This window comes from Prionailurus viverrinus, chromosome B4 (assembly GCF_022837055.1).
Source record: "Prionailurus viverrinus isolate Anna chromosome B4, UM_Priviv_1.0, whole genome shotgun sequence".
NCBI classification, from domain to species: Eukaryota; Metazoa; Chordata; class Mammalia; order Carnivora; family Felidae; genus Prionailurus; species Prionailurus viverrinus.
In genome coordinates this window covers 101,510,344-101,538,333 of record NC_062567.1, presented here as the reverse complement: position 1 = coordinate 101,538,333, position 27,990 = coordinate 101,510,344, and the positions used below count along the sequence as shown (strand labels likewise).

Genomic DNA, 27,990 nt, shown 5'->3' with positions numbered 1-27,990 from the left:
GTTAAAGAGAATGGACTCTGGAATCAGATTTTATGTTCAATTTTCAGCTCCATCACTTCTAAATGACAGGCAAGTTACTCAACCTTGTTGTACTGTGGCCAAGCCCTTTAATGAGAAGTATGAGGTCAGGGTAACAAGGCGAGTGTAGAGTCACTCCATACAGTTTAACCATAAACTGAGACTTTGAAAGAGCTTTCAGTGTTAAAGGTGATCATGTTAAAACCACACTCACATCTGATTTGTCATTGTCGGGTGTAATTAATCACATCAGAACTCTGATGACTTCACAATGGCCCATCAGGCAGATAGATTGGGCTGACAGGAGTCAACCCTACTGACAAATCTTCCCTGCCACAGTCCTTTGGGGCATGTTTAATCTTAGCTACTGAGGTCATTTAACTCCATGATCTCCTTCTAAAGGAAGCTATTTTAAATCTTGTCATTTGTCTGGCTGATGAGGTTACCTGTCTTTCACTCACAAATAATAAAGATAAAATGCTAAATACTGAGACATCGGGGTTTTTTTTTTATGAAATTACAACCATTTATTTATTTTTTCATCTAATGCATAATGAGGAGAACCAAGGATGTCTCAGGGAAAGAAACAGAGGTGAAAGGACAGCAGCAGTATGATGGTGGGACCTGATGTGGATTATCAGTAAAGTGCTGTTATAAACACAAAACACATCACGGTGATATGGAGAAACAGGTAAAAAATGACAAAACAGAAAGTAGGAGAACACTGTTTGTTATCCAGGGTACTGGAGGTTGTGCTGGGAGAACACCGTCTCTAGCATGTGTCCATATTTTAAAAATGAGAGTTTAAAATAAAAAGCTAAGAGAGAACATTCAGGAACAAAATGTCAAAAATAGGCAAGGGATAGAAAAATACAACTTGTGGGCCATCTGAATGAACTTTGCTCACATAACCAGCTTAGGGGGTGAAGGGGGCCTAGTGACAGTGTACAATTCTCATCTGGTGCTTTCATTCTGCAGAGGGATCCAACGTAGGAAAGAATAGATGGCCCCAAAGTTTTTAACTTGACAGAAACTTTCCTGATAATGAGGGCTGCTAAATTTCAGGAAAATGTGCTAAGAGAAACTGAAAATTTTCTATGTCCACAGACTGAGAAAAATAAATATAAAAATGACTCATTTAGATAATTCTACTTTGGACACTCTTCTTTCTGAGATCTAGAACTTGGTCCAGATAAACTTTAAGAGTTGTAGTATTATCTATGATTCCAGAACAAAGCTGCTCAATTTAAGAGGCAAGAACTATAAAGAAGTACTTTGGAAGGTTGTTGTTGTTGTTTTTTTTTAAAGTATAATAAAGTTCTTACAGGAAATTTTTCAAAGTATAAATGCTTGAATGCTTCCTGGTTCTTCCAGAGTCCTGAAAAAGCCCCAGGTGGTAATGGCAACCTTATATAAAAACAGAGCAGTTAGAATTATGATCAAAATGGTAATAAAGAAAGATTGATTCGAATAGTTTTCTAGTGTGATGGATAATTGCAAGTCAAATCCCACATCGAATACAACCCCTAAATCTGCTGGATCGATCATGTCTAATAAGGGCTGAAGTAGTTTGATCATGACATAGCAGCATCATTGAGGGATGACTGTAGTTTCTGCAAAGGGCACAAAAGGCACGTGCAGTTGGCATTCAAAGACATATTAGCAGCAATCACTGTTTCAATAAGAAGCGTAACATCTGCAAAAAGGAATAAAAAATGTATCACTGAATTGACTTTTTAGGACAAATATGCTTCCACCATAAGCAAATAAATTCTCTTTTTTCTTTTCTTTATTTTCTTTCTTTCTTAAGTTTGTTCGTTCATTCTTTCTTTCTTTCTTTCTTTAAGTATCAAGGTTCCAACTGCCACCCCTGCATGTCTCTGTGAAGAAATGCTCCAATTAAACATCCCAGGAACAATCTTATCTTCACAGTCAAGCTGCCTCCCCTCCCGGCTCAGGGAATTCCCTCTCAGTACGCCCTCTATTCTTCCTTTTCACAACCATCCCAACCTCTGTGATTTCTCATCCTATGAACACATGGAGATACTTGAGAATATAAAATATAAGGTTGGATACACTTCCTCTTTCCAACCAATTTGCTCTTGTATTTCCTGCTTTCCTCCAAAGTACCAAACAGATGTTTTACGCATGGCAAGGCTTAATCTGTAGCTATCTTTCCTTCTTTTAAAAAAAATTTTAAAATGTTTTATTTATTTTTGAAAGAGAGACAGAGCGTGAGTGGGGGAGGAGCAGAGAGAGAGGGAGACACAGAATCCAACGCAGGCTCCAGGCTCTGAGCTGTCAGCAGAGCCCAATGCGGGGCTCGAACTCACGAACAGCGAGATCGTGACCCGAGCTGAAGTTGGACACTTAACCAAGTGAGCCACCCAGGCACCCCTGTCTATCTTTCTGACAGGTAAATGTTAGATTGGTTCCCTGTAAGAAGTGCCACCTGACAAAAATACCCACTCAAATTGTTTTCTGGATACAGAAGTCTTTTAGATGCTTTAAAGTTTGGAGATTTAGATACCGTAAAACTTAAGGATTTTGAAAAACCTTCCCATATTCATACAAAAAAATACGTAGTGAAGCAGGGACCGTACAGTACGGCTGCTGAGAAAACTGAAAACAAAGTAGACGTGGCTGCTGCCTAGGTGAGGCAACGTCACACACCTCCCCACCCCAGTATTAGGCCTCCGAGGTGCTGAACTGTATTCTCACATTCGGTCGGACGGAAAGTGCTGTTACAGGTGGCATCAGGAGCCCAGCTGCAATCGCCCAGCCCCACTCTCTCCAGCCTCCAGGCAGGTCCTCCTTTGCGAGGGCTTCATTTGGTGACATTTTAAGATGGACGAGAAATGCAACATCTGCATTTCTGGACCTCATGTCATGACATAAAAGTGCATGTGAAAGCATTCTGTAATCTGTAAAGAAAACTACAGAGATTCTGCTGTTGTTACTACTGCTGTTCATCACTAAGTCTGCGGGCAGGAGGTAGGCTAAAGCAGATGATCCCTTCAGGTCCTTTGAACGGACTTTACTATGTCAATCCTAAATCACTATGTATATAATTTCACTTCATCGGTGTGTTTTTATTATTAATATTTTACAGACCAGTGTATATCATTGATTAGTAAACATGGACAGAAAATATGGATAGAGAAGCCACCAAAACACATTCAACTTAGCATCATTTTCAAGATGTCGAGGAGGAAGAGGTGAAGAGGACACCAAGAAGGGATGGTAGATGGCGAATCAAAAGCCAAAACAGGCCAGAAGAGATAACCTTAGTCAGTGAAGCCGACTATACATAAAATAAGCAACGCCAACAATAACCCTGCTGGAGATAGATTCTGCTTACATATTAAATAAATCATTTTCAATTGTTTCTCCCCAAATATATCATGATATATAATCCTGTATGTTTTTCATGGTGATATTTTTAAACAATATTCTAAGAAAAATAAAAGATAACTGCCATAATAAATGCCAGCTGACACTAGGCAGTTTGGCAGACATCAGAGAGTGGTGGGGTCTGAGGCAAATTGGAATGCACATGCCAGGTGTAATGGGAGCAGCTGTTTCCTAACTCCATCTGTCATACAGAAATGCCCGTCCAAATACTGAGTCTCTTAATATTGCCCATACTAAAAACTATGCATATAGAAGGACATATTGTTAAACAGGCTTCTCTTTCACTTTATCTACCCCTGGTATTAACAATACATAACAGATACATTATATTCTGATAATTAATTAAAGCTTAGAGGATTAAAGTCTAGGTAGTCATCCTCCGGGGGCGAGGGGCAGGAAACTTTAAGGACCTGGGCTTTTTCAGCTGTTGCACAAAATTTTAAATACCTGCTTAAATTTTGTGAAGAACAGGGACAGTAGGGATTTTTATACCATTTCTCATTCCTGTGTGAAAGGTCTGCATAAGTTTGGGTATACCCATAGACCTTGAGAATTAAGAATAACATACCAAAGATAAGATCCAGGGACAGAGCATGAAACAGGAAGGAGAAATTCAAGGCCAAATGCTATTGTTCTTTAAGGACCAAAAAAAAAAAAAAAAAAAGACTATTGAACAAAAATAAAATAAAACAGAGATGTATGAGAACTAGGAAAAAATAGTAACTTAGGAGCCATTAAAGTAGAGTTTTAATAATGACTGAGTGTTCAACAAGGTCAAATGAAAGCACGGATTTTGTCTGAGGGTGGATTCAAGAGAGGTTAGGGAACTTAGTGATTGAGATATTCTGAGTATTCTTAGGATTGCCATTTCAGTGGTGTGGAGCGGCCAACAAGGGATGTGACTAAAAACTAAACAGGAAGTTAAGTGGAGGTAGCAAGTTTAGACTATATTTTTTAAAAGTTTGTGGGTGACGGGCAGGAGAGATATGTAATTGTTTAAGGCAGAGAGGCAGGCTGATTTAAGATGGGGAAGATTTGAGTAGAAGTAGCCAGTGGAGAGAGGATGAAGATATGAAAGAGAAGAAAATGCCAGAGAACTTATGTTTCATTCATTCATTCATTCATTCATTCATTCATTCACTCATGTATTTATTTTCTTCATTCAATCAGTATTTGTTCGATTCCAGTATTCCTCAGTCATTGTATTAGACATTAATGATACAAAGATATAAGAACTCTGGTCTCAGACATATGAAAATCCTGGTGTGTTGTGTACTACAAGAAATGTATTTTTACAATACAGATAGGGAGAAAGCCTGTCATGAATGATATCTATTCAGTCACGTTAATGAAATAACAAGGTAAAGATGTTTGTCAGGCAAGTTTTACAGCAGATCCTTAAACTCTCTACTGGCAGGAGCTCTTGGAAGGGAAGGTTTTATCCCTAAAACTAAGTCACGCCTAATAAGCCAAGGTGTGGATCTACTGGAAATAGCATATGTGCCTCCTGATCATTTTTGAGATGTCCCCAGAAAACTACTTCATTATCTCCCAATCTAACTGAGGAACAGGCTGGAAAGCATATATGAGATTGAAATTGTTAATTAATGGGATAAAATGAGGGAATGCTATCTGTTCTTCACTAATAAAGTCTCATGTTGTTATTTCAATATTAGAGAAGAACTCTGTAAAAGGAACCTTGAAAGATGCCATATAATAGTCCTAAGGAAAAGCAGGAAGAGAGGTTTCCAGAATTAGGAATATCTGTGATTATCTATAGGTATATAAAATATATGTGAAATAAAACATGTGAGAAGAGAAGCAATGAGCTTCAGACAGAAGTTAGGTATACATGAGCTAGAGCAGATTTTTTTTTTTTTTTTGGTGGGGGGGCAGAATTCTAAATTAACACTTGTTGATATCCAAATGATTATTCTATACTAAATGTAGGTCTTCTTTCTGGAACAGTGGGTGCACTGGGGCTTTTCTTCTGAAGTTATCTTAAGAAAAAGAACTTTTTTCTGTAGTTACAATAACATAAAGATACACTGGACTGGCAGAAGAAAAAGGAAGATATTAAAATCCCAAGGCATCTGCTGGTTAGCATCTGTACTCCTCCTTCAAATCCAAGGTAAAATGCTACCACCCTGTGATACCTTTCCCAACTCTTTCAAGCAGAGTGAAAAGGGTTCTGTTGCAACCTGTCTAATTGTGAATCAAGAGTTACCCCTAAAGAATGTCTTTCCAAAGAGACCATTCTTAAGGGGAAAGAGAAATAACTGAAGTGATCCCATTGGGGGGTGGGTGGAGGGAACACATGATGGGGAAGCATGGGGATGCTGAAAAATCCTTAAATAGCTAAGAAAGGAAGGGAATGCCCCTCATTGTAGAAGGTGACACATTCCTGACCACTCTGAAATATCAAACTCCTTTTATGCCTCCATTCCCAGATACAGGCGGGTCTGTATTTACTGCTCCATCAAAAGTCTCCATGGTAACAGAAGTAAATTGAAGATATAACTCCAGTTTCCTGGAGAATTCTGGGGTTAGATCCCAACTTTGCACCCGAATATTTCCGATAGAGTCTTTAGGCTTTACTTGAGATTTTCATGTGAGGCTATTTTTTGTCTTCCCACAAAGAGACTGATTAGGCCATAATTTCTTTCTCTTTGGACAGACAAAAGACTAGGTTTGAATGTGAGTTCCAGCTGTGTAACTACTAATGATGCTTAGATACCCATGTCTAAAATGAGGACGACATTGGCCCACTGTCTACCTCACAGTGATGTTGTAAGGCTAATAAAACATCTTGCTAAAATCTGTATATGACCTTTAGAAAAGGAACATGATTACAATTATGCGACAAACTTGTACTCAAAGGCTACACTGATGAAAAGAAAGCTGTCTGACCCTTTCCCAAGACAGCAGCAGAGTGACTGAATCATTCCTGCAAAGCTATAAAGATGTGAATAAACAGCATTAGGGGACAGAAGTTCAATATCTCGTGGCTGAGATATTTATCACCAGGCACCCGAGTAGAAGCCACTTGGACAATGCTATCCGGCTCCCTCATACTCCACCACTGGCTGTGGGGCAATGTTCCCAGGCTTGGCTGGGGGCACACAGCAGGGAGACAGGCCCCACTTCCAGTAGCAACAACTGGATCTGGTCCAAGAAATGCAGGCCCATAAAAGAGGACTTTCTGTTTTCATTTTTAGACAACTGAATACTGTAGAAACAATTTATTAGTCAGTGCAAGTTGGTTATGATCAACTCTTGCCTACTCATTACAGTAGCCAGAGACCTATGGCTTTAATAACAGTGAGCACTGTGGTACCGAGGAAGGCAATTGTAATGAAAATTTTCTTTCATGCCCTGCTCTGGGTGCTTGGACATTACTGACTCAGTTTTATTTCTGCACTTTAGAGCTTTGGACACAATTGCAGGAACACTTCCCCAAATGCGTGAACATCCTGTATTCATAGCAATTCAGATGCCACAACTTTCCCGCTAAATTAACTGCCTGGCGTAGCTTTCAAAATCAAAGGAATTCTCTAACATCCAGGCAGACGTGTAGTTTTCTCTTCTACTAGAAAGGAAAAAAAATCCTAGGAATGCAAGAAATCTACAAAAGCCTTGGATTCATGTTTATTACATCCTAGAGTCTGCAGTAGTTTAGGAATCACTTAAATATCTACCTTCCAGTTAAAGGATCCCCAGGAGAGCAAAACAGCGGTTTCTAAAAAGCCTTAACAAAGAAAATGGAAAAAACGAAGTGGAACAAGAGCTTTCTTTTTAACATTTCCACATACCATGATTTCTCATTTTAGGGTGAATCATCTTAATATGATAATATGAATCATTACACTTAATATCTTGAAAAGGGTAAAAATATGATTATAGCTTCAGATTTTAAAGAAACTGTCAGAGAAAGATAGTTTCCAATGTTATTTATACTGTTCATAACAGAGTTTACAGCGAAACAAGAAGCTATAGCAGTACTTACAAAAGCAAACAAACTTGGGACTAAAACAATGAGTCATTTTCTTTATTGACTTACTTTAACATAGTTTGAGCCCCATACATTGCAAATATTCTATGCAGATTTTCCTTGCATTCTTGGTTATACTACTATAAGTATAATTAGTGAACATAAATAACATTAGGGAATACTGCTCTTTCAAACTGCTCCCACTCCATTATTATACAAAGTAATAAAGAAAAGCATGGGCATGAATAATTGAGAGTGGACATCTATCTCTGGCCAGGGATCACTCCCAGTGCTGGCTTTGGATGCCAGCTCAGTTTTAAGTTCCTCATAGACCCTAATTATTCTTATTGCTGGTGGCCTCACCCCATATCTATGCACAAATAATAAAGCATAGCAATACACCATAGAAACTAGAACTTTTTCTGGAAGAAAAGTAATAATTTTGCTGTTAAAATTATTTGGCAAGAAGCCACACATTTAGTTTATGATTGGCTACTATTTGTCAGCAGTCACTGTACATATTCGGAAATTATGCCAAGTAAGAAAATAAGACCTAAAAATTGTTTGCAAATGAAATGAAAACTTTATGAAGACTAAATTGACAATGAAGTTGTTAGGATGTTAAATTTCAAAGATATTTAATGAAATACGTATTAATTTTGTTATGTTTTTCAAATTTGAGGGTCAATACATTTTGTTTTTCAATTTAGAATCTCAGGGGAGCCTGGGTGGCTCAGTCAGTTGAGTCCAACTTCGTCTCAGGTCATGATCTCATGGTTTGTGAGTTCGAGCCCTGTATTGGGCTCTATGCTGACAACTCAGAGCAATGGAGCCTGCTTCGGAATCTGTGTCTCCCTCTCTCTCTGTCTCACCCCTGCTCACGCTCTGTGTCTGTCTCTCTCAAAAATAAATAAACATTAAAATAAATAAAATAAAATAAAATTTAGAATCTCAGATAATAAATACATACATACACACATACATACATACATACATACATACATAAATAAAATTTAGAATCTCAGATATTTTGTGGACCCTTCTCACCATGTATAATCCCTTTTACATGCCACCTTGTTTTTCTGGGGGCCCATGTAGCTAATCTCTGGAAAGAAGCCTGCTTTCACATCACAGACCTTTTAGAATGTGATCAACACAGAAAGAATTTTATCTCCCAAATTACACACTCCTTTTTAAAACCAAAATAATTTTCATTAAGTCAAAAAGCTGTGTTTTTTTCTCTCCCTTAATTCAACTAAACATATATTTATTATGAGCTCTTAAAAAGCATTCATTGGCTATTTCACATTCTGGATGAATAATGTATCCCCTCAAGGCACACAGAACAGCTATAGACGGACACAAACAAGTCTTACGGATAGATGTTAAACATGAAAACATTCTATGCATACTGCGGGCAGCCATTCAGATGCACGGATAATTTTGAGGTTGGTGGGTTAGGATAGAATGGACTCTAGAGATGTAGGTTTCAAAAGGAAATCCTTGCTCTCACAGATAAAAATAAGTTCCTAAAATTACATTTCAAGAACTATTCTTTAAGAAAAAAGGGATTTTGGTGGCAACTTTTTTCCTATTTTTTCTACTTTAACCTTTTGAATACAATAATATATATATAATATTTTCAAACATCTAGTTTCACCATTAATGTATGGGAGGGATCAAAGTCCACTGCATGTCATAATATAGTGTATCTCCAAATAGTTCACATAGAAATTTCAGAATCCACATGAGCATAATAAAATTCCCTGTTTAGGAATGCAGAGGGAAGAAAATAATTCTGAATTGGTGACAATTTAAACCATAGAATGACTTAAGGCAATTGTGTTAATTTTAAGTACTTGAAGTAATACTCATGGCTTCAAGAGCAAATACAGTTTATGTGGGTTATTGCTACGCTTTATTATTTTTGAATGGCAGTAGGGCAAAGCCACCAATAATGAGATGACAGAACACAGATGGGTGTATAAATGCTGGCATCAAATGCCACCTCTAGGATCTTACAGGAAGAGTTGCTTTATGAAATAGATGACTCACATAGAGTCAGGCAGTTATATAAAATGTATGCCGCTAGAGTGCTTTCAAAGGCTCTCGAAAACCATGTGCTTCTGTAAGTAAGCTAAACATCCACCCACGATCTTGTTCAGATTATTAGTTCCTTGGAACGCCATCCTCCCATCCCTACCATTTCCCCCCCAAGAGGTCAGATTTCAACCAGATATTTCAAGCAGATATTCAACCAGAACATGGATTCTGGCTCAGAAAAATTGTGACTATAAACGGCATATTCAGTATTTTATTTTTCCATCTTGCCAACAAGATTTATTAAAATTTAAACTTGAAAAGAGTACTATAACGTTTACATGTTTACTGATAACATGAGAATCTGAGAAGTGTATCATCAAGTATATCTCCTCTGTTAGCTTTCTATAAGGCCAAAGTATCTCGACCAGAAGAAACACATTCTTTTTAAAGTTACTGTTTTTCATTTAATTTTCACAGAATTGTAATTTTTTTTAACCTGAGGGGGAAAAAAACTGTTTCCTCTAGCTCCATTCCATGTCATTGCAAATGCCAAGATCTCATACTGTATCACTGTTGAGTAATACTCCATTGTATAAATATACCATATCTTCCTTTTTTTTTCTCTCTCTCTCAGATCTAGGATTTAGGTTCAGATTAGGGAACGGGTGAGAGTATATGTTTGGTATCCTGCAGTTCAGAGACCTCACCTGAGACAATTTCATATCAATCTGAGGATGTCAAGTCATAAGAATTCTTCTCAATAAATGAGAAAACGAATCCTTTTCAAGGCTTGACATAGAACATTCTTTATTTAAAACAGCTCGTTCTGCCAAATTCTACTACTTAAACCATATGAGTAAAGAGGCCAGTATCATGCTAATCGGAGGCACTCCAGCAACCTATATCAATTATTACAATGTCACACCTTGTGTGTCCCTCAACTTAATCTACTTGCATTTCAGCTTCTACTATCATAATGATTTTAAAGTATGGATTTAATCAAAGCAATTTTTAATATTTTCACTCCAAATTTGACATGTTTTGCTTACCAAATGAACAAGGATGAAAACTGTTGGCAAGGAATTGTGATACTTGCTAAATCATGGATTTTATATTAGGCTGCTATTTGACCTAGTAATTATACTTTTAGAAATCTATTCAATTCTATACTAATTATCAGAAAAGAAGAAAAGACAACACAGGGGCACCTGGGTGGCTCAGTTGGTTAAGCATCTGACTTCGGCCCAGGTCATGATCTCAGGGTCCGTGAGTTGGAGCCCTGCATCAGGCTCTGTACTGACAGCTCAGAGCCTGGAGCTTGCTTCAGATTCTGTGTCTCCCTCTCTCTCTCTGCTTCTCCCCTGCTCATGTCTCTCTATGTCTCTCTCTCAAAAAACAAATTTAAAAAAAAAAAAAGAAAGAAAAGACAACACAAAAAAGATGTTCAATATAGCATTATTTATAATCATAAATTTTCAAACAAGACTAAAAGGTCTAGAATCGGGATAAACATTTTTGAGAGGCAGAGTTGAAGTTCAAAATGCTCGTGAGACAGGGTAAAGGAAAAACAGCAGCACAGAAGAATAAGCTGAATTGTTTCAACACTCTAAAATGCTGGCCAAAAAGTAAAAAGTCAGATCTATTATAAAATTAATGCCGTATTGCTAAAGTGTGGGAGTATAGAAACTTTATTTACTTCTTTATATATTTGGTATTTAAGTTAAATTCACTACCTATACATTACTTGTATAATCAAAAATTATTTAAAATGCAGGATTTATCTTTTTAAAAATTGTATCTAAATTTGTTCTACCTTATGGGGCTTCCGTGCTTCAACCATAAGAGTTGACATTGTGTATTCTCACACAATGCACAAGCTTACTTTGCAACCCCCTCTTTAGTACTGTCACGGCAACCACTCCATTTTTAAGTTTATTTATTTATTTTTGAGAGAGAGCAGGGGAGGGGCAGAGAGAGGAAGACAGAGAGAATCCCAAGAAGGCTCTTCACTGTCAGGACACAGCCTGACACGGGGTTCGAACTCACAGAGGGCGAGATCATGACCTGAGCCGAAACCAAGAATCGGATGCTTAACCAACTGAGCCACCCAGGTGTCCTCGATTTTTCCCTTAATATTATATACTAATAATTGCTCTTTTAAATAGTAGCATTGCAAATTTTTCTTACTTTACCACAATATTTCCTAAACATCGAGCCTTCAGTTTTTGCATGTTGTCATCCAAAATCATAACTGCAAAGTAAAATATAAACAAATATAAATTTGAATAAAAATGCATAACCTTAAAGCTTAAACCTTTCCATATTTTCAATATCCAGCCCCCAAAACTGTGCCTTTAAAGGTATCTTTTAAGTCCTGAGACCATGAACATATATCACTATGCTAACATCTTACAAAAAATTAAAAGAGCATATGCTTTGATTCCTAATAAGATTATGAATTTTCCTTCAGAACCTCTGTTAAATAAAGACATCGTATTTCAAACATGCTGTTCATTTCATAATCTATGTTTATATCCACTTCAACATATCCTTCTATTCTATCAAAAACATTAAAAATATATCCAGTTTTTCAAAACTTAAAGGAAACAAATCAAGTTCTTAAATACACCAAAAAAATATCTCAAGTAATAAAAATAAACTATTTAAAAGCATGGAAAACCCCTTTTTTTTCCTAATTTGAGGCTGAATATCCACTTATGAGCCTTAAAGCTCCATTTAACCTTCCCAAATATTATCCCAATGCTTTCTGTGCTAAGCTGTTACAATCCTGAAATATTTTAGGAGGCCGAAGCCTGTATCCCCATTCAGCAACCGCTAGTGCAAACTGGAAATGAGGATATATCATGTTTTAAGCTCTAATTTATCCTGTATGCGGCCTCATCCATCCAGATTATTCTACTGAGTGAAGCTATGAGAAAAGAAGGACATTGTCCCCAGGAAAAAATTAATCATCCCTTCTTTGTGTTCCCAGAGCAGTTTGTTTTAAAATTCTATTTTGACAGTTAGTAGTGGTGTAAATATCCCTTTCATAAGATGGTGAGATCATTAAGGGTGGAGGTCATGCCTAACTGTCCCCAAATCCCAGCACAGTGGTCAATTTACTCAATTTACCCTGAACAAGTATTACCCTTCAATTTCTTTATATAAAAAGTGCAGTAATTCTTTTCTCATAGTTTGTTACCAAAATTACTTGAAAAAAAAGTGACAAGCTTGTGGAAGGTACTCAATGAATGTGAAATTGTTACATTACATTGAATATTTTTCACATAAAAAAATGGTTTTCTTTCTTTTCCCAAGTGGATACAACTTATGCTTTGAATCTCTGACTAACTACAAAACACAAAAGTCATGAGTCATAAAGTCACTATTTCTTTGGTTATAAATACTTTAGTTCTAACGTTTAACCTATGCTGTCTGTAAGCCATTGGCTTACAGACAACAAGAAACTTCTATACTGAAATTTCATGAGGCATCAAAGCTCAACTCATTCTGATAGCTGGATATAAAAATGGTACTGAAATTCTGAAAGGGAAATGTATTTAACATCTCCCATAAACATTAGCCCCTAAAAATGGCTCAACACAAAGCATTTTTTCTGATAAAAGGAATAGGGATGACAGAACTGTTCAAAGTGAGGATATCACTAAAGCTGGGTTCACCTTCCATGCCTGGAAAAGTCACCGACTTCACAGAATATCTATTTCTGCTCTAAAAAAAAATCTTAAGTGTCTTTTTATAAACACATCTGCTAGACTAAACCAAATGATCTCCATTTCCTTAACTAATCATTGTCCTGAAAAGAAAATGCATGTTATTTTAACATGCTACTTTAGAGAAGCAAGGACAAATCTCTGTATTTTATAATTTACATGCAAATAGGAATTCTATGTAGGAACCATATTCTGTCACCCAAAGATGGGTCCTCATGAATCTATGAAGCTAAATTGTGTGACCTTATGCAAATAAAATAACTTCTGTTCTTCATTTTCCTTGTCTAGAAAATGAATGTGTAAGTCTAAATTGAGTCACCTCGTCCAGGTTCTCTGAAATCTCAGCACACTACTAGGTGAGACTTAGTTCAGTCTGTTTACTGGCAAGAGCTTGCATTAATGCTTCGTTGTGACCCTATGAAGCATGTGGTATTATTAATCTCATTTAGAAATAAGGAAATTGAATTTTTGGAAAGTTAGGTGAATTGTTACAAAAGTTATACAACTAGAAAGTAGAGCCCAAGGGGAATTTCTGAACTATTATAACCACTAGCAACAATGTAAAAACAAATACTTAAAATATATTGTATCTCATTTTCACATACCACTTGCATGAATGAAATGATTTTTCTATTTGGAATCTTTAGGCTTTATCTTTAACCAACGAGGTTCAGAAGATTTGTCATCACTCCTAAATTAAAAGGTAGCATATATATAATGGAAAGAACTACAGCTTTTGTGAGAAAAACAAGCAAAGACATAAACAAAAAAATAAAACATGATGGTGGGCGTTGTCTACAGCACCTAACCAGCCATGTTACCTCAGCAAAGTTATTCAGTCTCTCTGGGCACCAGCTAACTCATCTTTAAAATGGTAATGATACCTCTAAATTAAATATACTTCATCATTAAATGAAATGATGTATGCAAAGTACTCCATACCTAGCAAATATTCCATACATATTAATTTCACAGACATATTCTTAATGTGCCTTATAAATATTATTTTCTTGGTTATGACAGTCATGTAGGACATGTCCTTGGAAGTTAACAATCTTATTTTTTATCAAATTGACTAATAACAATATGAAGGCATTTATTTTCAGTACAAAGTATTCATTCAATCAAATGCTTTTAAGTACCTACTATGCATTTTGGTTCGCATTAGACACAGAACAAATACCAAATGTATTAACCTTACATATTTCAAATGATCAGAATCATTTCTCACCATTGTATCCCGGAACACTTTTTCCTGCTTGTCCTGGAGGAGGGGTTTTAGAATTACCTAATCCGATGCATGAGGCTGTAATTGGGGATCCAGTCTCTGGAGAAATAAATATTATTTATCATTTAATGTTTCAACTTGAAATCATGATGTTTCCTCAGTGTATGCATTTCTCCCTGCCCCCCACCCCACCGTTTCTCAACAAATTTAACTGCATAAGGAATAGATAAATAGTGTAAGTGTATTATTTAAAAATGAAAAAAAATATATTAGCAATCTATACCAGATCAACATTTTTAAAACTTAAGGATACAAACTGAGAATAACATATATTGTAATGCTTCTTCTAAAGAAAAGAAAGGCCTCTCTAATGTCCTTAGTTATGAATCAAAAGGCATGAAAAATGGAGAATTATGTGACTGAGAATTAAAAAAAAAATTTTAACATTTATTCATTTTTGAGAGACAGAGAGAGACAGAGTGTGAGTCAGGGAGGGGCAGAGAGAGAGGGAGACACAGAATCTGAAGCAGACTCCAGGCTCTGAGCTGTCAGCACAGAACCCAACAGCACGGGGCTCGAACTCACGAACTGTGAGATCATGACCTGAGCTGAAGTCAGACACGTAACTGACTGAGCCACCCAGGCTCCCCATGACTGAGAATTTTACAACACACGTTAAACACTAAAAGATCCCTAGTAAAGATGCCTTCACTTATTTCACCTAGTTATTTTACCATGGTAAATAACAGCTACTTGTGAAATATTTTCTGTTATTTATAGATTAATCTCTAAAATTAGTAATCCAAAAATTTGGGGGAATATATGAACAATATCAACTCGAATTTTTCAAGAACTACCCCTGCTTACAGACCTTGCATCTGAACTTGAACTTAACAATGCTTTGTCAAACTGCTCTCAGCCTGCTGTTCCTGAACTTCCAAAAGTCTGGCAGCCAGGCGTATAAGAAGGAAGGAAGAAAGGAACGGAGGGAGGAAGGACATTACTGTATGCTGATGATTTCATCAAGAGCAGACACTTAGCCACCGTTAACCTGCATCAATTAACAAAAATGATAGATTAGTTTTCTCTATCTCAAGTTGCTAACCGAATAACAGCAGCTATTATATGATATCCATAAGTTCTGAAAATGATTATTTTTATGGACAAATGCATTTGTTATTATTGGTAAACACAAGTTTGGGGTTAAGAGCTCTTTTAAATATGAGGCATGTATGTTGGAGGAGCTGGATAAGAATATTGACAGTGAAAAGTTCTGGAACTACTGGCTTAATATTATACACAGAAACATACACGTACATATCCCCAAAGGATTAATTGTCAAACCAATTGGGTCCAGGGGAATCCAAAATATTAAAAAACATCTATCTTCCTAAGGACTCAGAATGTATTCTTTCCACTATGGTTTCTATCATAATTTTTCATACATTTATATCACTTCAGCATGGTGGGAGGAATTTATTACTGTTCTTTACTTTCCAGAGTAGCTCAGTTTATTATTCACATTTTATGGATGGTGGCTCGGCTGGCATCAATAACAGAAGATGGACCCTCGAACATTAAAACACAGTTCCTAAGTCACAGTCCAGTGCTTAAGATGCTAAGCCATATGGTCACTGCTGAGGAGAAGCAGCAAGTAACCAGAGCAGACGTTTCTGATGTTTAACAAAAAATTCTCAAGTACTTTCATACTATGAAAAAAAAAAAAAAAAAAAACAGACAGGCATTTTATGCAATGGCATTCCATCAGTCATGCAATACCCCTGTCCTTTCTTCCTACGGTGCACATGAAGCAGGGAAGGAAGCCCCCTTTTTGGAAAGGTTAGCAACATTTTCCCCTCTGCCTTTTTAAAAATGTCTCAGTACTGACCTCAGCTGTCCTCCAAAACTGACAGAGACAAGAACAGTGTGATGACAAGAAGCAACCCTGTCGAGTGAGGTGCTTAAAGGAAGGTATACAGACAGAGCGAGGTGACAACAGGGGCAGAAGCTACTAGGACGCATGAGGAAGGGAGAGGTCCCCTTTATGGAGCCTCTGTTCCCTCTCCCACCCCAAGGCGGGGGAGGGGGAAAGCAGCTGCTAAAGCACATCTTCTATGTTAAAAGTGTGTCTCATCAAGTTTAGTTTATCACTAGAGGCACTCCAATCATTTCAAGTTCAAACTCTCTACATTTCTAAACGCCATAAAGCCTCTTAGCAACTTGTCAAGAGATGGCCTCAGAACCTACAAATGAACCTTCCAATGACTTCAGGACCTGCTGTCTCAGAGAAGCAAACAGAAACCACAACAACAAAGCTCTAACTGCACTCTGCTTCATCTCGTCTCCATGCGGACTCTCATGAAAGATGCCCGCCCTCTGTCCTTCTTATACCACCGGGGAGAGGGGATGGGGGCTAGAGGAAGCGAGAATAAAACCTAGTCTTAAAGAAAGACACAAGAACAAGTTAGCGAAGCACGGTCAGTATGTCCTGCCTAAGTTGACACTATGCATACTTCCTGAGATTCTTAAGCATCTTTGTATAGTGACTACATATTTATAATCTTGTCAACCTTCCGCTGTTTTGTTATAATCAATGACTGTTAAGTTAAATGAACAGCCTGTTGTTCTATAAGATTACTTTGACTCACGTTTAAGGGCAATGAAAAGGATTATCCATTCAGGTACTTAAAGTAGATACTGTAGGTTTATACTTGGAACATTAGTAATTTGAGTGCCTTGTTGATTTTATTTTGATATTCATTTGGGGTTTTGGGAAAAGAACTGTTGGTAGTGACATGTAAACGATACATTCAGATGAAATGACAGTTTCCAGGATTCTCCACACAGGGAGCCATAGTTAGGACCAAAGTGGGATAAGAAAGACCATAATGATCGCTATAGAAACTTTGGTTGTCTCTCTGTATACCTCTGAACGTCCTGAGACCCAAAGAATGTACTGATCCACCTGCATGGCAAGCACACTCGTGTGCTCACATGTTCATGCACACAGACTGTGTCACCACCCTGGCTCTCAGGCTTGTCCAGGTGCAAAGTAGGCTTCTGGTTGGGGAAAGCCCTCAGGCACACTGCCGCCCTGACCCAAACTTCTAAGGACTCCCAAAGCCCCATTGCGAAGATGTTCTTAAAACATCTGCTTCACACTGCCCAGGCTATAATTAACTGGCTAGCAGTTATCTAAGAAGACAGGAAATCCGGATGTCACACTGAGACCGAGAAATGGCTGCATTTAAACCAACCAGAACATTCTTTTGAGGAAAAGAATTGGATGCTTCATTTGGAGAAATCTTTCCAAAGATACCTAATCTTAGAAAGAGACACCCAGGAAGAAGGTGGCAGGGAGCTGAAGGCTGTGAAGAAGACGTTAGATTGGTACATTTATATTCATACTGCATTAACAGCTAATGCAGACACTTCACTTTTTTTTTTTTTTTTTTTTAGTATCTTTACTGCCTCTCCACCTTATTGCATTGGTGAGCTATTACTTGGAGGATTTTTCCCTAAAACCTCTAACTCTAAAGAAAAATAATGAGAACATACGTTTTTTTTTAAATATGAATTATGCTGTGTTATGCTAAGTGTTTTTTGTTTATGTTATTGCACTTAATCCAACTACACAGGGAGATAGAAAGAAAAGGGATATTCTTTTTACAAATGAAAAATACTAAGGACTGACCTAGAAAATTGAAACCATTTTTCCTGGTTGCATAGTTCTTACAGAAAAGGATCAGAATGAAATAGAAAAGCATACCACTTGTGAGGTTCTTAAGTAGAATATGAAGGGCTGAAGAGAAATCACCTGGACTGTGTCTCAGAGGAAGAAAAATCCTTGCGATAGACAGTGAGCCCAGTCTTTCAGATTTGCAAATGGAAGTAATGGTGGGACACAGCACTTATTAGCAAATATTTATTGAGCAGCTACTATGTGCTAGGTGCTGTCATCAGAACTGGGGTAGAACAATGAACAAAAGTGACCATGATTCCTACTGTCGTGGAGCTCACATTCTAGCCAGAAAGACAAACAATAAAAACACACATAAAACATATGACATGTTAAGGAGTCATAAGCACTAAAAAAATTTTTGAAAGCATAGACGGGGTGTGTGATGTGATGGGGAAGAATCGCGATTTTAGATTGGGTGGCTAGAAAAGACTTCTCTGAGAAGGTAACATTTAAGTGAAGGCTTGAAACGAGTGAGGACCTGTGTCACATGACATCTAAGGACAAAGAATCCAGGAAAAGGAACCACAAGGGCAAAGGTCCTGAGGTAAGCTTATTTGTAGAGTGTTTGAGGAATGGTTAGTCAGCTAGTGTTACTGAAGCAGAATAAAGGAGGAAAGTGTTAACAGGGAATAAGCTCAGATAGGTAGTGAGGAGACAGATCATTTGAAAGTTCTTTGAAGTCCTTGTAAGACCTCAAGCTTTAGTTTTGAGTGATGCTGAATGCTAATGAGGGCTTTTGAACAAAAAGTAATGAATCACAACAATGCAAATAAAATTTATGTAAATATCTGCACAACATTCAGTTCTATGGCCAAGTTTATTTTATTTGGGTTTTGAGAGAGCTGTATGTGAGAAAATGCATGGAAAGACAGATGTTGCATTAGAATGGTTGGTTCAGACACAGAGATTTCTGTGTCTTCCCGAACACTCAGGAACCAATTCACATGAAAATGCCCTAGACTAGTTGAAAGGCGAGGGTCCAGTCAGGTGATGCAGGGAAGACAACTGCCCACATCAACCAAAATAATCACTTTTGTTATATAAGTGTTAGTGTGTATATAGATCAGCACAACATTTCTGAAAGGCACTTTGGCAACTATAAAAACCCTTAAAAATGCACCTACTCTTTAACCTAGTGGTTCCACATTAAGGAATATATACAAGGAAATGTTTGTAGACGTTCACAAATATTAAGCGTCAAGGATATTTATCACAGTATTGTTTATATTGATGTTTAGAAGACTGTCCACAGAGATCAGTCCATATTAAGAATCAATGCAAAGCTACTCAAACATCATAGAATAATGTCTGATAGGAAATAATTTTTACAAAGTATTGTTTAGAAAATCTGTAAAACAGAATGCATAATATGATTCTTTTACGTAAGTAATATGCACTGAGCAAAAATATATATCTTGGCAAGATACACATTAAAATATTGACAAGTTATTTCTGAATGGTGAGCGAAGGGGAAATTATGTTGATCAATTCAGAAGGCAATATCCACAACTTTGAAATGTACTCACTATGGAGAGTAGATTGGCTGCAATTTGTTGGATCCTCATCTTATTGAAAGGTGGGACCTATGTCCTCTCGATTTGAGTCTCAGCTACTTTTTGATGGCTCTAATAGAAAAGAGTAGAAGTGACTCTTTGTTTCCAGGCACAGGCCTTAAGAATTTTAGATCCTTATCTCTGGAACCTCTGAGCTGCCATGTAAAATGGCCCATTATTCTGAATCCTGCAGGCTAAAAATGCCACTTGCAGGCATTCCCGTCAAAAGTCTTGACTGACTCCAACCTTGTGGCCATTCCCAGGCATGAGAGTGAAGCCATCTTGGACCCACCAGACCAGCCTATTCACCACTAAATACTGTCTGAGTTGTCTCAGTCAAGAATACATGGAGTGTGGGGCCCCTGGTTGGCTCAGTCAGTTAAGCATCCATCCTTGGTTTCAGCTCAGGTCAAGTTATGATCTCATTGTCTGTAGGTTTGAGCCCTGCATTGGGCTCTGTGCAGGCAGTGCGGAGCCTGCGTAAGATTCTCTTCCCTTCCCCCAGTCATGTGCAGTTGCCCTCTCTCTCTCACAAAATAAGTAAATAAACTTTATTTAAAAAAAAAAAAGAGTGCATGCAGTGTAAAACCTCTAGTTGATCGCTGCCCATACTCCTCATCCATAAAACCATAATATATGGTTGTTATTTTAAGCTACTAGGTTTTGGAGTAGCTTGGTTTTGTTTCTTTGTTTGTTTGTTTGTTTGTTAACACAGCAATAGATACTTGGAACACTGGTCACTAAAAATATTATTAAATCTTCCAAAAAAGAATCAGTGCAATTCTCAAAAAGAATTGTGCACATAATTATATGAAAACACTCTCTTCAAATCAGGTTCTTCCTGAGTGCTTGAGAATCATTTGAATCAGCAGAACCAAACACAGTCTAGTCCCTGACATTTTATGTTCAAGAATTGTTTGCTGACTAGTAAATACATATTTCTTCCATGGGTTTAGGCTCCAGTTCCCATTATTAAGGTCAGGGTTCTTAAAAAAATAAATAGCGGATCACAGAATAATGCAATCCCAAAATGAAATGGGAAGCAGGAGAAACAGAGGACTCAGAAGAGAAAAAGCTGTATGTTATCATTATAATTCTGTTCCAACATTTTCTTATCCCAAGAATGATATTAAAAGGTCAGGCCTCCAATACATATTTATGGAATTCTCTCTGAAAGGCATTTCTTTTAACGGGAAGGCAGTGTTAAGGGTGGAAAGACATGCCAAACAGAAATAGCAGCATGTTCAAAGGTTGAGAAGTTAGACCATCAAGGGACTGACTGCAAGACATTCAGCAGAGCAAAGCTCAGGGGTGTAGGGCGGACAAGAGAAACAACAAGAGACAAAGTCAGAGAGATGAGCAGAGGCAGATCAAAAAGTGCCTTTTGTGCCAGGATAAGAAATTTAGATATCATTCCAGGAAAAATGGGAGGCAGAGCAGGTTTTAGCAGAAGTGATTTGCTCAGAATTGCATTTTACAAAAATCTCTTCAGTTGCAAACTGGAGCACTAAACTGGGGATCCCAATCCAGAGCAGAAGTCACTTAGATGTTGGTGGTTTGATGAGGGGTGAGCAGCTGTGGAAGATGAGATCAAATCTGAGTTACACTCAGAATCAGAGGGTCTTGGTGATTGTTTGAGTGTGGAGAAAGCGCAAGAGGGAGAGGTCCAGACAACCCCAGGGTTTTGGCTCATAAATGAAAGGCAATGCAGAAAGAAGAGTAGATGTGAGTGAGGGTTAAGAGGAAGAACACAGTGGCAGGTTCACAAAGCCCATCTCTGTCAATAAGAGCTCCCGCTGCATCTGAAAATCTGCCATTCTGTACACACTGTGGTTCTAGAAGCACTACATTTAAGCAATATGGATTTAGAAGTTGGTGGCCCATGCAGAGAGCTGAAGTCCTGGAAATCAATCAATTCAGCAGCCTGGTACCGCTGAGTCATATTAATCACAGCATCATGATGGGCATAAAAGCAATTTGTAAAGAAACCATTCTCTCCAATTCTGAATCTATGCAGTGTGCTATAAATAACTTGAATGGTGGCGGCAGAGGGGAAGCAGAACAGTGAGATGTACACCGGTGAAAGAAAATCAATTGAATCTTTGTGTTCACGAGATGGTACGATTACAGTTTAAAATACTTAATTCAAAGCAGCCTAAGTTTTTGTACTGGAAGCAGACCATTAATTTGAGTTGTGGTCTTATCCTTCTCCCTTACCAGCCCCTTACTGCCTCTAACTGTGGAGAAACTCATAAATTACCTGCAGTTAAGTTAGATAAGAAACGCTGAATTAATGAAGGCATACGATAAGACCTAGGAAGGGAGGAGTGGACAAAACAGAGAAATGAGAGTTCCCGTTTTAATCTTAACCAGCAAGTTGACTCCGGGAAATTAAACTCTCTATGATTACTTTTTCTCGTGTACAAATTGAACTCTTACGTTCCAAGTTTTCTTGAGTCTGGATTATCTACAGGCCAGGAGGCGAAAGATGGCCTTTACATTCATGAAAGGTGATTCAAAGAAAGGGAAGGAAAAAGGAAAATATTTATTGAGAGTTCCTGTAGGTCACAAACTCTGCTGCATTGTTTGTACATATTTCACTTCACTTCAAGCTTCCTACAAGCCCGTGAGATAAAGTGCCCGCAGAAGATCAAGGCCTTGCCTATAGCTGCAGAGTGAGTGTTGCACCAGGATTGAAAGGCAGTCCTGTTAGGAGTCAGCATCACTTTTCACTACCTACACTGCTTTTCCAAGGAGAACAGTCACCTGTGGTTCCTGAAATTAGAACTGACAGTACAAGAGGAATTGGGAACTATTTTGGGGGGGTGAGGGTCAATGGGTCCACGATGAAAGGGTTTATAAGCAACAGGGGGAAAATCAAATTTCCAGACAGTAAGGTTTGTCAAGGAAGGGTTTAGGAACTCTTTTTTCTTGTAGAGATCAACAAAACCATAACATATTTTTGCCTTTCAAGAGTGGATTAAATGTGATTCTTGCCCAAGGTAGGAGGATTAGAATGGAAGACATTTCAAAGGCCAAACCAACTTTATATCATTCATTGATTTTACAGTGTTTAGTCTCTTGTGAAAACATGACCACGAATACAATAATGAGTACAAATATTCTAAAAAGCAATTATACATATCCAAACTACTTCATGTAATCATATTTGAAAAAAAAAAAAGAAACGATGTTCTTTCTACATGATCATAATATAAAGATGATAACGTCTGATTCGAAGGGTGGTATTTGACTTGGAAGATTCATTTTCAGATGGATTAACAATTTGTAAACAGTTATTCACTTTCAGAAAGAAAAGCCTTGTGAAGGCTGCCTTACATTTGACAAGAGATTATTCCTTCCACAAATCAAATTCATGTAGCTTACCTCTAAGCCCCTGCTTCTCAAATTATCAGTAAAAATTACCTACCTTAAACTAATGAAGATTGCTCTAAATGAACAAAAAAATCCTGTTGCCAGGCAACAAAGATGGCATCAGGACTTTCTTCTCTCTCACCAGATGGATAGTGTCAGCATCGCTAGCTGAACATTGCTGAGAAGCCACTGAATCCATAAAACTGTTTTTTCCCCAATCACAACTTCTCATGCTAAACTAGGTAAAAATTCTTCCCCATGAATGAAAAAAAGAGATGAACTTATTTTTGACTGTGACATTGAAAAAAAAAGTGCAGCAGACAGTAGTAATCCATTCACATAACTAAAGACTCTGCATTCTACTATTTGAAAGTAGCATACGGTACATCCTGGACAGCCCCATTCATGGGGCAAAGGCATTGTCAGTCCAGTGCAGTTCAACCCAGTGAACTGGGTTCCACAGTGTGTATTTCAAGAGTTTAGTGCAATCCTTTGTCTTTGAAAACACAGGCCTGTACTTTAATGAAACCACAGCACCTGAATTTGATGGACTCAGACATGAAGTAAAACCCAAAAGCAAGGAATAACAAAGAGTCCAAAAGTGAACCTAGGAAGGCAGCATTTAGTTGTACACAGGTATCTCACTCTGAGATCTGCAGCCATGGGAAGTTTTGCTAGTAGCTTTTGGCACCCAAACTATAGAAAATATGTTTTAAATAAAGATAGAAGCTTCAAGGTAAGTCACCAAGAAGATGCTTTCCTCACTGTCATCTCAGCCATGTAGGGCCTCTTATGCCTGAGTCCTAGAAAAGCATTTTGCGATAAAATATACAGGATTTTACGTGAGGCACAAGTACATTTAAGTTGGAAGAAAGTCATAAATTTTTCACACAGTTGTACATTTATTTTAAAAAAGGCAGAAATAGGGGAGCCTGGGTGGTTCAGTAGGTTGAGCATCAGACTTTGGCTCAGATCATGATCTCGCAGTTCATGAGTTCCAGCCCTGCAATGGACTCTGTGCTGTCAGCACGGAGCCAGCTTCAGATCCTCTGTCCCCCTCTCTCTGCTCCTCCCCTGCTTACACTCTTACTTTCAAACAGTAAATAAAACATTTTAAAAAGGCAGAAATAATAAGAGTCATAAAGCTTCCAACGTTGAATTCCAAAGATGAAGAAAAGTCCCTACTGTAGAGTAAATTTAGGGCTCCAGACTGACAGATTGGAATCTCTCAGCAAAAAGTGTACCAACTTACTTATAAAAGCAGAATGCCTGAGAAAGCAGGGGTAATAAGGGAGAGGATGACCCAAAACAGCAAGTGGCTTCAACTTTGATACCCTACCTATCAAATCCTCAAATGTTGGCTATTTCACAATTAGTCTACCTGGAAGGAATGAGACAGTACTACATTTGAAATGTACCATTTTCCACAGAGGTCTCTGCTTAGGAGAATTGTTACTAAACTGTAATTACTTATTCCATTTTGTACTTTTGATTTTTGTGAAGAAAATGTATTGCTGTCTTTAAAAAAATACTTGGGCTGGGGTACCTGGGTGGCTCAGTCGGTTGAGCGTCCGACTTCGGCTCAGGTCATGATCTCACGGTTCGTGGGTTCGAGCCCCGCATCAGGCTCTGTGCTGACCTCTTACCCAGCCTGGAGCTTGCTTTGGATTCTGTGTCTCCTCTCTCTGCCCCTCCCCCACTCACGCTTTGTCTCACTCTGTTTCTCAAAAAAATAAATATAAAAAAAAATTTTTTAAATGCCTGGGCTAAAGGATCTTGCCGAGATAAACCTAAGACTAGGGACTGAATTGGGTCAGCCTAACTAATTTTTGTGGTTAAAACTGTGGTTGAGTTGTCTGTTCTTAGGAAGTATATCCTACTACACTGTGCGAAAAAAAGGATTATTGTGTCAAGTGGCCTTGACATATCTTAATAAGGTAGTATTGGGGGGGTGTGCTATTAAGATCAATGATTTTGATTTAAGAACTGGCATGATAGAAGTTTGCTGAAGGCTTTGAATCCACTTTAACAAAATCCAAAATTATCAGATTCCTTCTCAAAGGAGGAAGATTTAGTCTATGTATAGAACATAGTGACTTCAGAACTGGCAACTGCAATTAAAACTGCAGCAGTTCAATCAAACAGAGAGAGAAATACTGTGATTACTCTGAGACCTAAGAACTCAGCAAAGATGGCTCAAGGCAGATAAAGTAAGATCAATAACTTAATTGTCACCAATGTCTCAATCTGTTAGGTGGCTACTGTTTTCTCACTGAAATCCCTCCTCAGGGTTTCTCAAATACTATGAAGAATCTTATTCCCTCATTAAAGTGATAGAAACAAAACAAGTAAACAAACAACAAAACCACCCAGTGCCGCTCAAGTTGGTAGCTATTACATCATCACTACTTCATCACTACTTGGGTACTTGAAATACTTTCAATGTAAGCTCTGTATCTTCTGATGGGAATCACACAGACAATATTCTGACAGCAGATAGAAAGAATCACGGATTCCTTTCATCTCAACCCTTTACCTACCAAGGTGTTCTTTATTAAAGCCTTTGTGGAACTTGGGTATTCTAACCTCACAGTCGTTGTCTTTAATTGACTGGTAGCATGTGAAAAAACAGGGTTTCTACTTAACTAACATTAAAAAGTGGGATGCCGGGGCGCCTGGGTGGCGCAGTTGGTTAAGCGTCTGACTTCAGCCAGGTCACGATCTCGCGGTCCGTGAGTTCGAGCCCCGCGTCAGGCTCTGGGCTGATGGCCTGGAGCCTGTTTCCGATTCTGTGTCTCCCTCTCTCTCTGCCCCTCCCCCGTTCATGCTCTGTCTCTCTCTGTCCCAAAAATAAATTTAAAAAAATAAAAATAAATAAAAACGTTGAAAAAAAAAAGTGGGATGCCAAGCTGTTTTGTTACAATCACTTCTAAACCAGTATCATGTCTTGCAGGGAAGCGGGAAGCGGGAAGCGGGAAGCGGGAAGCGGGAAGCGGGAAGCGGGAAGGGGGAAGGGGGAAGGGGGAAGGGGGAAGGGGGAAGGGGGAAGGGGGAAGGGGGAAGGGGGAAGGGGGAAGGGGGAAGGGGGAAGGGGGAAGGGGGAAGGGGGAAGGGGGAAGGGGGAAGGGGGAAGGGGGAAGGGGGAAGGGGGAAGGGGGAAGGGGGAAGGGGGAAGGGGGAAGGGGGAAGGGGGAAGGGGGAAGGGGGAAGGGGGAAGGGGGAAGGGGGAAGGGGGAAGGGGGAAGGGGGAAGGGGGAAGGGGGAAGGGGGAAGGGGGAAGGGGGAAGGGGGAAGGGGGAAGGGGGAAGGGGGAAGGGGTCTCTGAAATTTAAGGAATCTTTTTTTTTTTTTTGTATTTGGCCATTCACTCATAAGGAAAATGATTCCTTTATAGTTATCTTCAGACAGGGGCGCCTGGGTGTCTCAGTAGGTTGAGCATCCGACTTTGGCTCAGGTCATGATCTCACAGTCCGTGAGTTCGAGCCCCTGCGTCGGGTTCTGTGCTGACAGCTCAGAGTCTGGAGCCTGCTTCAGTTTCTGTGTCTCCCCCTCACTCTGCCCCTGCTCTGCTCATGCTCTGTCTCTCTCTCTGTCTCTCTCTCTCTCAAAAATAAATAAACATAAAAAAAGATATTTATAGTTATCTTTAGTCAGAAACACAACAACAACAACTTCCTGCAAAGGACACCATGCACTGCACAGTGCTTTCCAAAATTGTGCTTTGTATCTGATTTTTGGAAAAGCTAAAAATGATTAATAACAGTAGGGTGTTTTATCTGGTGATGTATACCTGAGGATAATGAAGTTTTGGCTGTTTATTTATTTTTGCCCATGAATTACCATATCTTAATGGGACGATTGTCTATTCTCTTAATCTCTCCTTTTTGTTTTGTTAAATTTTTAAATGTTATTTATTTATTTATTTATTTATTTAGAAAGAAAGCACGAGTGGGAGGGGCAGAGAGAGACAGAGAGGGAGAGAGAGAGAATCCCAAGCATGGGGCTCAATCTCACAACCATGAGATCATGACCTGGGCCGAAATCAAGAGTTGGACACTTAACTGACTGAGCCACCCAGGTGCCCTTAATTTCCCCTGTTTAAACTATAATTGCAGCACCTCTGTTTCTCTTTCTCTATGTATAACAGAAAATGAAAGATTCAGTCAATTATGCAAGTATTTTCAATCATTTTATGGATAAGTTATGGTGAAGATAAAAAATCTGAATGAATGACAACAATTTGTCTTTTATTCAGATTTATGAATCAAATATATAGTCTCCTATCTAAATTTAGCAAGACAAATTTTCTTTATGAAAGCATTAAGTGTTTACATTAGCACAATCCAAAACAAGGGCTTAATATTTCAGTCATGTTGAATAATGATGTTTTTATTTAAATGCTCCTGCAAGGGGTTGATTGGTTCTCAAATTTTCCACAGATTAGTTCTCAGTTTAGAATCTTATATATTATTTAAATCAAATATTAAATGGTGTTGATATCAAGGGGCCAAAAGAGAATGCCAGTCACCAGAAATCTGTTATTGCTAATACAAATTTCACTAACGTAACAAAAACAACATGATAATGAAATGGATTGACTGCAGAATGCCTTCTTATAACTCAAGTCACAGGAATTAATCAATTTTTATTCATACATTTTAGTTACTTACCATATCCCTAATTAATTCTAAATCATACATCACAGTTTCTAAGCAGCCATTTGTACACTTATATTAATGTAATCAGAAAGCAAATTCATAAATTATACATTGTATGGAAGACTCATAAAAGTGTACGATTATATAAAAAAATCAATTTCTAAGTCAATAACAAGAAAAAAGATCTTGTAGAAAATCTGAAATTTGAAATGAAAAGTATTTCTTTGGCCAAAGCTT

At 38.2% G+C, this 27,990-nt stretch overlaps 1 protein-coding gene across 1 annotated transcript in view; it reads right to left on the bottom strand.

The window, feature by feature from the left end:
• The window catches only part of ACSS3 (acyl-CoA synthetase short chain family member 3), a 156,685-nt gene that overhangs the window by 18,656 nt on the left and 110,039 nt on the right, over nt 1–27,990 (bottom strand). Inside the window, exons 10-12 of the mRNA XM_047868607.1 lie at nt 14,429–14,524; nt 11,654–11,717; nt 1,344–1,425 (exon numbers count right to left, since the gene is read on the bottom strand). Coding sequence (XP_047724563.1) covers nt 1,344–1,425; nt 11,654–11,717; nt 14,429–14,524 — 242 coding nt within the window. The remainder of the gene's footprint in view (nt 1–1,343; nt 1,426–11,653; nt 11,718–14,428; nt 14,525–27,990) is intronic.